The sequence below is a fragment of the Aegilops tauschii genome, chromosome 3 (assembly GCF_002575655.3).
Source record: "Aegilops tauschii subsp. strangulata cultivar AL8/78 chromosome 3, Aet v6.0, whole genome shotgun sequence".
Lineage (NCBI taxonomy): Eukaryota > Viridiplantae > Streptophyta > Magnoliopsida > Poales > Poaceae > Aegilops > Aegilops tauschii.
In genome coordinates this window covers 403,534,709-403,547,638 of record NC_053037.3, presented here as the reverse complement: position 1 = coordinate 403,547,638, position 12,930 = coordinate 403,534,709, and the positions used below count along the sequence as shown (strand labels likewise).

General features: G+C 51.2%; 1 protein-coding gene across 1 annotated transcript; it reads right to left on the bottom strand.

Annotated features, from left to right (window-relative positions):
• Nucleotides 1–612: 612 nt before the first annotated feature.
• Nucleotides 613–3,149, bottom strand: LOC109768103 (MADS-box transcription factor 32). Its single transcript, XM_020326835.3, has 7 exons — nucleotides 2,725–3,149; nucleotides 2,549–2,615; nucleotides 2,408–2,469; nucleotides 2,177–2,318; nucleotides 2,037–2,078; nucleotides 1,042–1,117; nucleotides 613–944 (listed from the first exon to the last, which is right to left on the bottom strand). The coding sequence occupies exons 1-7, from the start codon at nucleotides 2,913–2,915 to the stop codon at nucleotides 934–936; spliced, it is 591 nt and encodes a 196-aa protein (XP_020182424.1). The 5' UTR covers nucleotides 2,916–3,149; the 3' UTR covers nucleotides 613–933.
• Nucleotides 3,150–12,930: the final 9,781 nt, after the last annotated feature.

The window sequence follows — 12,930 nt, the reverse complement described above, 5'->3', positions numbered from 1 at the left end:
TCGGTTTGGAGAGTTATGGTAGTTTTTTTTAGGAATAAAGAGACATGGTAGTGTGGATTTTTTTTAGAAACGGAGAGACATGGTTTGGGTTTGTTTTGGGACATTGGACCTTTTTTTTCCTGGGGTGGCGTCATCGATCATGGGATGGTCCATCCTGTACGTGTGTAATGGTCCAACTTCCAATTCCAACTTGTATGCGAATGCATTTTTATGATCCCTCGTGATTTTCCAACCTATTATGCGTGTAATGGCCCAACTTGTATGCGCATGTGTTCTTCTAATCCCTCGTGGGATGGTCCAATATATTGGGGTTCTGGTTTGGATCATGAAATTGAACGTGAAGCCATCATTGTAGGGTATGGACCCACCTGGTTTATGAAGATCTAATGGCTATGCTTTGTCGTGACACTGAATTAAAGGTCAGATATTTCTAATTATTCTGAGATTTTACAAGATAATTATCTTTATTCTGATGACCCCGTCAAGTACTTTTTATATATAAATAGATTGATAGATGCACATGTTATATTTTCAGGTTCAGACAAAATAAAGACCGGCAGAAAATTAGAAGATGCTGGCCAGCATGCCTGGGAATCAACAGAGATGAAGACGTAATCAAGAACATCACACAATAAGCAGCAGAAATCGAGAAAAACACGAATTGTCCACATTGACGAAGAACGTATGAAAGGAGGCCATGAAGTGACCGTTAGCTACATTATTGCAATACTGGACTGGTATCACATTCCACCTATTGGAGGTACAAAGCACAGCCCAGTCCAGCCTAAGCCAAACATCTCATAAGACAGTGGTCTCTTACAAGTTCATACAATCCCTTCGAAGGAAATTGCAGAATATTTGAACCTGACATAACACTCGAGCTCAACAGCAACACTAGAGCAGAACCCCACGGCCAGAAGCTTTCACCCGTTCCTAGTTGAATCCTGCGTGCATTTGCAAACATTGCACAAGGCACACGTCAGATCTGCGAGCTACTTACTTGTACTGTAACTAGGTTCTGAATCGACTGGGAGAACCTACCAAGTTTGAGGTCCAGACCGTTGTTCAGCGAGGTGGATCCGCCTTCCACGACCTTCAGGCTCTGAGCATGAGCGAGCTGTGGATAATAAAATTACATAAACATAACCAAATTGCAGCTGGATTGGTCGTGAGAAGCACAAAAATCATGAACATAAAACTCGACGACTGATAAACATTCTTGAAAGAAACAAAGTAAGAAAAATGTAAAGAAGTTTACATGCGCCAAAGAGTAGTAGCTAGCTGTCCAGTTCAGATAGGCTTGGGCAGGCTACCCTGCGGTGCACGTAGGCTAGCCTGGCCTTAGCCTCACGCCGTTGCTTGCAGGGAGTGAAAAGTTATTCCACCTCCAATGTAAAGAAGCTGCAATGAACGGGTCTACGTGTTGTAGGTCGGTAGGCTTTGTGTCACTTCGTGCCTTGCAATGGAGCACTCCATTTACTGAGCGGTACCATGAGTAGGGCGAACACGCCTCCTCCTCTTGATGGAGGCTCCTATTTTTTCATTTCGGATGGAATCCTATTTTTTGTAGATGGGAAAAAGAAACGCCTATTTTTGCCACGGTCTGTGTATATCCAGGCATCTATACCAAGGTCCTATTCCATGGAACAGTCGCTCTACAAGTACGTAGTATTAAAATTCTTGACTTTTGTTCTAGAGAAACATTGTGATCTATGGTGCCCGTTTTTCAACTAAAAGGAGTTACTAGTGCTAAACATGACTACAAGAGTAAGCCTTTTTGCTTCGTTTGGGGCTCTCCAATTCAACAACACTAGCAAAAAAAAAAAAAAAAGCTCAGGTTAAAACTAAGCACAACCGAGGCATCATCATGGAACCCTGCCACCGATGGTCACGCAACTATAAATCACCACCAGTTGCTTCAGATTCATTTAAGGGTTTCAAATCTTCTGACTGGGTACTGTTTTTGTCCTATGTGGTTAATAATAACACTAATGATGAACGCCGCAGGAACTTGAAAAGAATCTAAAAGCTCTCACCTTGTCACATAGGCCGTAGCGCTCAGCTTGTTTCCCCCTGATCTGCATGCAGCACGAAACAAAACATTAATTAGGCGAGTCACCGCATAGTGAAAAATATGCAAACGAGTCGATCGAAGAGGGGTACAGTACACACTCACCATGTTCTCGAGGTAGCTCATCTCGCCCCCGATCTTGCGGTCCTTCTCGGAGCGCACCTTGTGCATGGCCGCCTCCAGGTTGTGCTCCAGCGCCGCCAGCGACGGCACCGTGTACTGCTCCCCGTCGTCCACCGTCATGAACCTAGAGACAGATTAACACACAGCGAGATCAGAACAGGCGCAGCGCAGCCACGCGCGCTGTGGCCGGCCATGTACGTATGCTTCGCTTACCTCAGCTCCTTCTCCAAGAGGTCGCACATCTTGGCCACCTTCTCCAGCTCGGCGCGCCTCTCCTGCTCGATGCAAAAGGGGGCCTCTGTCAATCATCACTCTGAATCGAAGCATTGCAAAGTAGTAGTACAACGCACGTACCTGGCGGATGTCGGACCAAACTTTGGTGTGCGTTGCAGCCTCGTACCTCTCGACAAACCCCTTGACACTGCCAAGAACAAGAGATGCGCGAGCAAGCATGGGCGGGCGTACAAACAAATCAGCACATTTAAAGAGAGGTTAACTGAGCGGGTAGGTCGGTGAGGCGGTTGGCTTACGAGGGGACGGTGGGCGCGAGGTACTGGTAGAGCTTGCCGGAGGCGGAGAAGAGGAGGAGGAGGAGGTCGGCGTCGCAGAGGACGGCGAGCTCCCGGGCCTTCTTGAAGAGGCCGTCCCTGCGCTTGTAGAAGGTGGACTGGCGCTGCGTGGGGTTGTCGATCCTCTTTATCTCGCTGCGCCCTCGCCCCATCTCGTTTTCCCCCTTCCGGCAGGCAAGGCTTCTTCCCAAACTCGCAAACGCGCAGCGGAGCAGGGGCCTTTCCGTTTCCGAGACCTTGCAAGAATAAGGAAAGGTTTGGATTGCCCGCGCCGCGCGAGCGACTAGGTCTCTGCTCTACTGTGATGGTGCGTGGAGGAGGGGGATGTAACAGTTGCGGCTTGTTCGGGGTGCTTGTAGTAGTTGGCCTTGGCCGGGCGAGAGCGAGTGTGAGATGGGTTGGGTTTTTTCTGGTTTAAAGACGGGGTGGCCCTCCGAAGTAAGACAAGATAGTCTAGTCGCGTGTCAGGCCTGGCTTTGCTTGCTTTTCTGCAGGCGTGGGAGGGAGCAAGGCTGAAACGACGGAGACGTGTCGACTGTCCTCCACCACAGTGGATGTGGCCAGGGTGGCCAAATTCACTGTTTTGATCTTTTTCAAAACTCCGGTTTCTAAAAAATTTAGGATCTCATCCTACCATCATTATCCTTAGGGATAGGGTAGCACATCCTACCGTCCGGCGGTAAGACTTATCTGCGCGGTCATGTTTGTTTCATGTGAAAAAGATCATGCCGCCAAGGTCTTTGGCGATAGGGACATGCATGCAATTATTATAGGGGCATACATGCAATAAACAAAGATGAAGACCTTACGATCAAGGACCATGGCGGTAGGGTAACACAACCTACCGCTAAGAACCACGGCGGTAGGGTCTTTTCCACACCAAACGGGCCTGACGATGCAGGTAAGTCCTACCACCAGAGACCCAGGCGGTAGGTTCTGTTACCCTACCGCCGAGGCCAATGGCGGTAGAAAAATGGCCAGATCCCGATATTTTTACAAACCAAGGTCAGATTTGACTGTTGCGAAAAGGGTCAAAACAGTGAAATCGGCCGCCAGGGTCACCCGAGCAGGCCTCTCACTGCTCCGGCATACGTAGTCCCAGGTAGTACATATTAAGAGCATCTACAACCAGGATTGCCTAATTTAGTGCCATATATGCCCGCGGGCGCGTCCGCTGGTGGTCGTGTAGAGTTTATTTTGCTCACTCCACAACCACAATCCGCAACCAAATCCATACAAACGCATGCATGATACATAGATCAACCGAACAACCTACCAATGAAGACGTCATGAAGGAGGAGCTCCTAGCCCAGCCCATCCACGAGCGGCGAAGAGCAATGCGGAGCAGACGAGCTCGATGAGTCGGTGTTCAGATCATCTAGTTGATATCATCGGAGCTGCTTTTGGCCATGGCGGAGGGGACGGGAGAGATTGGGAAAGAAGGGGAGGGGTCCGGGGAGTTCAAGAGAACTCAGAGGAGTGGGGTTTGACTAGGGTTCGTCAGACCTACACAGGTTTTTGTGGGGACAGTAGTGTAGGGGAACGATGCATGGAAAACAAAAATTTTCTACGCACACGCAAGATCTATCCATGGAGATGCATAGCTATGAGAGGGGAGAGTGTTTCTACGTACCCTCGTAGACTGTTAAGCGGAAGCGTTAATCAACGCGGTTGATGTAGTCGTACACCTTCACGATCCGCCCGATCAAGTACCGAACGTACCGCACCATCGCGTTCAGCACATGTTCAACTCGATGACGTCCTCGCCTTCTCGATCCAGCAAGACGGGCGAAGTAGTAGATGAGTTCCGGCAGCACGACGGCGTGGTGACGATGGTGATGCAACTATCTCCGCAGGGCTTCGCCGAGCACTACGAAAATATGACCGAGGATGAACTAGATGGAGAGGGGCGCCGCACACGGCTTGAGGATCATGGTGTGTGTTGCCCCACTCCCTCCTCTCATATATATATAGGTGGAGGGGGAGGGGAGGGGAGGCAACCCTAGGGAGCCCCCAAAGGGGCCGGCGGCCAGCCCTAGGTGTGCCCCCCTTCCTTTCTTGGCGCTCGGGGAGAAGGTAGGAGTGGAGGCGCCCCCTTTCCTTTCTCTCATGTGGAGGGGAAGGCAGGAGGGGCTAGCCCTCCTCCCTTTCCTTCCCTAGGGCCGCCTGCCATGAGGAGGGGCGCGCCAGCCCTATGTGGGCTGGTGTGCTCTCCCTTGTTGGCCCAACAAACCCAATAACTCCCCGTGGACTCACGGAACCCCTTCCTGTACTCCGATAAAACTCCGGTGCATTCCGAAACCTTTTTAGAGAACAAATAGTATCGTTCTATATATCAATCTTTACCTATGGACCATTCCGGAGCTACTCGTCCTGTCTGTGGTCTCGTCCGGGACTCCGAACAACATTCGGTCATTGTCGGTGTCAAACCGGCCGATCTCCGGTAGGGGGTGCCGAACTGTGCGTCTGAGGATCGAAGGTAAGAAGGGACAAAGGGGACACGGTGTTTACCCAGGTTCTGGCCCTCTTAATGGAGGTAAAACCCTACGTCCTGCTTGGTTGATTTGATGAGTATAGGGGTTACAAGAGTTGATCTACCCCGAGATCATAATGGCTAGACCCTAGCTGTCTCACCTATGTGAATTCTGATAGCCTCTACGGACTAAACCCTTCGGTTTATATGCACACCGGAGGGGTCTAGGGTTGCACAGAGTCGGTTAGTAGAGGAAGGAAATTACATATCTGGACACCAATCTTGCCGTCCACGCATAGGAGAGTCCTACCCGGACACGGGGGAAGGTCTTCCGCCTTGTATCTCCACGGCCCATCAGTCCGGCCCATATCAAATAGCCCGGACACCCGAGGACCCCCTAGTCCAGGACTCCCTTAGTAGCCCCTGAACCAGCCTTCAATGGCAATATGTTTGGCATGCGAATTGTCTTCGGCATTGCAAGGCGGGTTCCTCCTCCTGAATACTCCAAAGTAATTTTTTGAACAAAAGAACTATATCCGGCTCTGTATAGTTATTACAACCCTTAGCCACGAAGGAAAGATATCAAACAAAACAGTGTATTTCCACTGACAACTTTTCTCGGCGAAACGTCACGTCTGGCCTCTTAACATTTCGAACCGTTTTCACGCCTCCCGCTTCGCGTTTTGAGGCAGAACCTCCATTGATGCGTCTTGTCAAAACAGCGATCATGTCCGCCCTTTACGGGATCCTCATCTGTTTTGGGTAATCCTACTGTGCCATTCGCAAGACCCCTTGGGAACAGGCGAGTTTTATGGCTTGAGGGGGGCGTTTGATATTCACTGCCTATATAAGAGGATAAAGATCCCCCCTTTCCCCACGCCTTCTTCCTTCTTCTGCTTTCCCATCTTCGAGCTCCAGCACCCAAACTTCAATCTTTCCCACCGCCACCAGCCTCCCAGCCATGCCAGGATCTGGTTCAAAGGGCAAGTGGGAGGCCTCTTGCGTCACCGAGAAGGACGTCAAGGAGCTTCGGGAGGTGGGGTATCTGTCTGTGGACATCGCACACAGGCTCCCTTCCAAGGATCAAGTCATCCCCACTCCAGAGCCCGGCGAAAGGGTGGTATTCATCCCCCACTTCCTACGTGGGCTAGGGTTTCCCCTCCACGCCTTCGTCCGGGGCCTTATGTTCTACTACGGGCTAGATTTCCATGATCTAGCCCCAAATTATTTCCTCCGCAACTCGGCGTTCATCATCGTGTGCGAGGCGCTATTCCGCATCACCCCACACTTCAACCTATGGATCAAGGTCTTCAATCTGAAGCCGAAGGTGGTCGACGGGCAGCATGCAGACTGCGGTGGCGCCATGGTGAGCAAGCTCCCCAACGCCGTTTGGCCCAAGGGGGCCTTCGTGGAGACTGTCAAGGTGTGGCAGCATGAGTGGTTCTACATCACCGAACCCCGTGACGCCAAGTGGGTGGCCACTCCTGAGTTTAGATCCGGACCCCCTATGCGGCTCACGTCATGGACCACTAAGGGTCTGGACTGGGGATCCACAACGAAAGTGTTGATGCTGCAAAATTGCATCACAAACATGATAGGAAAGAACACCAGTCTCACTAACGTGATTCAGGTGATGCTCTTCCGTGGATTCTTCCCTGTCAACTTCGGCCGTCTCACATGTGGGAGTTCAATCCGGAAGATCCACGGACCTTGAAGCACTTCTTTGGCACAACGCACGAAGACATCTGGAAGCTATTGTTCAAGGCCCAAAAAGCGTGGCCGAAGAAGACCGAAGACATCGGTCTTGACAGCGAGAATCCGGCCACACCGGTAAGTATGATTTTTCCAAATATATATTCGGTCAATAAGTTTTTTAAACATAATGATTTTTCTGTCCCTTGTACAAGGTTGGATAGCAAAGGCGGAGCGGATTAAGTGTCCGGCCGCGCTGCCTGAAGACCCGGCCACACCGCAGCTGATGAAGATGCTGGTCCCGGCGCCCTATCAGGCGCCGGAGAAGAAGGCCAAGAAGAACAAGGGCAAGGAGGCCAAGGGTGGCCTCCGCCACAAGGGTCCTTCGGACGCGGTGTCGGGGGAGACCGAAGCCCCCCCTCCCACGAGGGAGATGAGGAAGAAGAGGAGGAGGAAGCGGAAAGCGATTCCCCTCTTAGGGGGAGGAAGAAGAAGAGGATAGCCTCCACAGACCCGGAGGAGGAGGCGCCCAAGAGGGGGAAGATGGCCCTCTCAGATGGTTCGGATTCGGAGGCTGAACCCATCCGCAAGAGGCTTCCCAGAGTGAAGCCCCTGGCCGAATCGTAAGTACCAAAGGGTTTATCATACATCTTTGGTCCTCTATACTTTTATGATATAACTTATTACATCATGTGTCTTTCAGCCCTGCTCGCGACCTCCCCAACCCTTTGCTATCTGAGGGGAGTTCTCTGCCACCCGAGATGGCAGAGAGCGAGATGCCCCCGTGAGCCTCTTCGCCAACCATAGCGGATGACACCGAGGTGTTGTCCCGAAGGACCTCTCCTGCCAGCGGAGGGGCGAGCGAGGCTGCTGAGAAGGCGCCCGAGGGTGATACCTCGGCTGCCGAAGACATGGGGGGTGTGACCTCCATTGCGACCGATGGCGGGGGCCTTGATCAATCCTGCCTCCAGCCGGACATCATTCCAGAGTCCCACGTGTCTCTGGAATCAGGCGAGCAGCCCCCTTTGAAGGAGGGGGAGCATCAGCTCCGACGGCGACCTCCACTAATCCGGAGGCGCCGAATACTCTGGTGGAAGCACTACGACGTGCTTCCATCATGGAGGAGCACCGCACCCTGATGGGTGCGGTGGTAGAGAAGGTTCAGTCCGCCAAGAGCGCGCTGAGCGAAGCTTTCACCAGCCTGCTGACAGGCTTCGAGGTATGCGATGTAATGCTCTAGACACTTCTTTCTTTATATGAAGGAAATATACCTATATTATAGTAGCCCATGAAACTCTATCCGGTTTTGAAAAAGCCGGACAGAGGATCATATAGTATTCGGAAGAGGTAACGTACTTTTCTATTGTATAACAGGCTTCCCTGTTGGTGGCAAACGCCCAGGCCGCTGAAGTTTCCGAGCTCAATCAGAAACTGAAGCTGGCTGACGATGAAATAGATCGCATCAACAAGCGATTCGATGAGATGCAAGGTATGCATGTATTTTAAAGAGTTTGATCATATATCTGAAGTGATATGCAAATTCAGAGTGTAACTCATGTACTGCCGTGATTATGAGTGCAATTGGCGCGGCCGAGGTCGAGATCCTCAAGAGCGCCCTTGCCCAGGCCAAGGAGGAGGCGAAGGCGAATAAAGCAACCACTGATAAAGCGGTTGCGGAACTAAAGACCAAACAGGTCGCCTGCGGCCAACACGAAGAGCGGGTGGCCGAAGTGGAGCAAGAGCTGAAAGACACCATTGTCAAGTGCGAGGCCCGGGAGGAGAAGACTTCGGCCCAAGCGGCCGAACTCGCCAAAGCCCTCCGGGAGGCGAAAGAGGCGCGGACCGAGTCCCGGAGTGCTCGTGAAGAGATCCGGCAGGCCGAACAGATAGCGGCTGGTAAGCCCTTTCTCTTGCAGAGTATATTTGGGGGTCAAAGATATGCCTTGCTTACTCGACTGTGGAGTTCTCTAGACGCCTTTGCGGATCTTCCGAGGAGTGCCACCGACGCCGCGCGGTTCTTCCGAGCCCAGGAGGGGAACTCGATAGAGAAGCTGTTCTGGTCACAGTTCCTGGTGCCGGAGCATCGGACGCTGTTGAACAACCAGATGAAGCAACTGTGGGAGCTGCATAGGATGTCCGGTTTGGCCATGAAGGATCTCATAGTCTGGCTTTGGCCAACCGAGCCAATTCCTGGCAGCTACTTCGGCTTGGTGAGGCGACTCGTCGATGCGCTGCCATGAGTTGAAGCTGTGAAGCACTCGGCATGCATAGAGGGTGCGCGGATGGCCTTTGCCCATGTCAAGATGCATTGGGCGAAGATGAAGGCCACCGACGTAGCGACCGCAGGCCCGCCCAAAGGCAAGGACCACCGCAAGCCGGAGAGATATTTTGAAGATGTCCTAGCGGGTGCCCGAATAGTAGAGGGCCAATGCTCAAAGGATGTTATGTTTGAGTAAATGTATCCGGGCTGTCAAAACTTTGTTTTATGAACCGAGGCTTGTCATATATTTATGCCTCGGTTCTGAAAGTTTGCCAGTAGTCGGCTTCAGCCCCCACGTAGATGCTACAGGAGTGTTCGGTATAGCGCGTGATCACACTTTATCCAACGTCTTGGTTCGTAAAGGAGGTGTTCGCGCAATGAACTAGGCAATCAGACTATGCGGCTTTATTACTTTCACTTAGCCATAGGAGTTTGACGGTGGGGCTAAGTACCAGCCCCTGGTGCGTATGCGGCACCGAAATAGGATACCTTTGTCGCATGACCGGGCTAAGACCAGTCCTTCGTATAACACGGCGTAAATCACTAATGATTTATAGTAAGTCGTCGAATCGCCGACCAGCTCTCGCCATACCATGACAGTTAGTTTTCGGCTTTCTCTACTAAGGTGTTTGACCAGAAAAACCAGAAACACAATCGCAATAGTTCTCCCTTTACTACCTTAGCCGGACTAGCGGAACGTAAGGTGGTAAACACAGGAGCCGGGCAACCCAACTATAGACCAAAGACATGATTCGGAGTTGATGTATATAATGCAATATTCGGGACGCCGAAGAGTACCCTATAGGTGTTCGGACTTTTGAAAATATCCAAAGCCGGATAGAGCTCCCGGCATTTAGGCCGGACCAAGGCATATGTGGCAATCTGAAGCAAGTAGGGAATACAGATGGTAAGATAAACCAATACCGAACAGAAGTTGGCAATAAAACTGTTTCCTTTATACTCTGATTAATACGTCAAGGCGTGCTATTACAGATAATGCCATGAACATCAAGGATATTTTACATGCCGAGAATTTGTACACAAGGGCAAGCGGTATATAGTGCCAAAAAAAGAAATGGTAGTCTTGAAGATCCCCTTGATGCCTTGCCGCACGTCTGCGCCGTTTCTCATTGGTAAAAAATCCTTTGAAAGGAGCTGTCGACAGTCGTCTATACCCAAAGGGGCCTGAAAAAGGGGCCCTTGTATGACCGTAGGGTAGCTAGGTTTTTAATGAACCTGTAGTATGATAGAAGAAGAAAAAAGAAAGAAAGAGAAGAGGTTAAGGTCTGAATAGGGTCAAGCCGCACTATAGACCTTTTCTGAAGTGTGCCTGCATCGCTGCCCAGGGTATTTTAAGTGCGTAATTATGCACGCGTGGTACATATGCCGCGGTTTCATGGGGCGATCGGCGGAGGCGAAACTGCTAGTCAAGCTCTGGATCCTCCGAGCTGTCATTCTGCAGAGTAGGCTGGACTCGCTTAGCAGTGTCCGGGGTCTTGATGACCGATGAATTGTTCGGCTTGATGAGGCCGCTCAGCACCTCGGCTGCAAGGGCTGCGGTATGATCCTCAGTACGGAGGGAGCGCTCCATATTTCCATTGACTATGATAACGTCGCGCGGTCCGGGCATTTTGAGCTTTAAATAAGCATAGTGCGGGACTGCATTGAAACGGACGAAGGCAGTTCATCCGAGCAGTGCGTGATAACCACTACGAAAGGGGACAATGTCGAAGATCAAGTCTTCGCTTCGGAAGTTATCCGGCGAACCAAAGACTATTTCCAATGTTAAGGAGCCCACGCAGCGAGCCTCTACGCCGGGTATCACTCCTTTAAAGGTAGTGTTACTAGGCTTGATTCTTGACGGGTCAATACCTATCTTACGGACAATCTCTTGATAAATCAAGTTAAGACCGCTACCACTGTCCATAAGGACTCTAGTGAGATCGTATCCATCGATGATGGGATTGAGTACCAGGGCTGCCGAACCTCCATGACGGATATTGGTCGGGTGGTCCCTGTGATCGAAGGTGATCGGACAAGCCGACCATGGGTTGAATTTTGGGGTGACAGGCTCTACGGCGTAGACGTCCCTTAGTGCGCGCTTGCGTTCCCTCTTGGGGATATGTGTGACATATATCATGTTCACTGTTTTCACCTCAGGGGGAAATTTCTTCTGTCCCCCTGTATTTAGTGGACGGGGCTCATCATCGTCCTCTCTTTGAGGCCCTTTCCCCTTGTGTTTGGTATTTTAACTTACCGGCCTGTTTAAAAACCCAGCAGTTTCTGTTGGAGTGGTTGGCAGGCTTGTCGGGGGTGCCGTGAATCTCGCAAGGCCTGTCTAGTATCTTATCCAAGTTAGATGGATCGTCTCTATTTCCTTCGAATGGCTTCTTCCGCTGAGCGGGTTTAGAGCCACTGAATCCGGCATTCACCGCCGTATCTTCAGTTTCTTCATTGTTGTTCCGACGCTTGTTTTTGTTACGCCGTGGCCTTCCGTTGCCATCCCTGGCTTCAGAGGTGCCAGGGTCGCTGGTACTGTTGCTTCTACGAGCTAGCCAGCTATCTTCTCCCATGCAGAAGTGGGTCATGAGTGCGGTAAGATCTGCCATAGTCTTCGGCTTTTCCTGACCGAGGTGTCGGGCGAGCCATTTGTCATGGACGCTGTGTTTAAAGGCCGCTAAGGCTTCGACGTTCGGACAGTCGACGATTTGGTTCTTTTTAAGTAAGAACCGTGTCCAGAGTTTGCGGGCTGACTCTCCGGGTTGCTGGACTATGTGGCTAAGGTCATCAGCGTCCGGTGGTCGGACGTAAGTACCTTGGAAGTTGTCTCGAAAAGCATCCTTCAAGTCTTCCCAGCTGCCAATAGAGTTCTCTGGGAGGCTATTCAACCAGTTCTGTGCTAGTCCCTTTAGCTTTAGGGAGAGGTATTTAATGGCGTGGAGATCGTCACCACGAGCCATGTGAATATGGAGGAGAAAATCTTCAATCCATACAGCGGGATCGATCGTCCCATTGTATGCTTCAATGTTTACGAGTTTAAACCCTTCTGGAAACTGGTGCTGCATTACCTCATGAGTAAAGCACAAGGGGTGTGCGGCGCCTCTGTATCGGGCAACGTCACGTCGGAGTTCGGATGGCATCCGTGTTCGGTTTTTGGCCTGAGTTTGGTTATGCTTATCGCGCCAAGCTTGATGGTCGTTATCTCGTGTTGGAGCGTGTCCCCTTGATACATAGATTTATCTAGTCTGACCGGCTCTATTGTCCAGGTCCTGACGTAAGTCGTAGGTGTAGCCCGGAGCCACTACCTCATTGCCTCGACGGCGAGGTGGCGCAGGCTAGTGTTCGGCATAAGTAGCCGCTTTGTCTCGTCCACGTGGTGGTCGGTCTGGTTCGTCAGCGTGATTATATCTTGACGGTATTGGCTCGAGGGCATCGTCGTCAAATTGTGGTAGTAGCCGACGTTTCGGATAATTCTTTGTTGGGTGTTCGAGGCCGTATTCTTCGGCAGCTAGGACCTTGGTCCATCTGTCATTGAGCGTATCCTGTTCGGCTTGAAGCAGTTGTTGTTTCTTTTTTAGGCTCCTCACAGTGGCAATTAGCTATCGCTTTGAAGCACTTTTGCTCGCGGGATTCCTCTGGCACGATGAAATCTTCGTTGCCGAGGCTGACATCCTCCTCGGAGACCGGTAGACAATTACTATCTTCCGAATCCTCATTCTCGACAGGTTCGTCGGGGTTAACC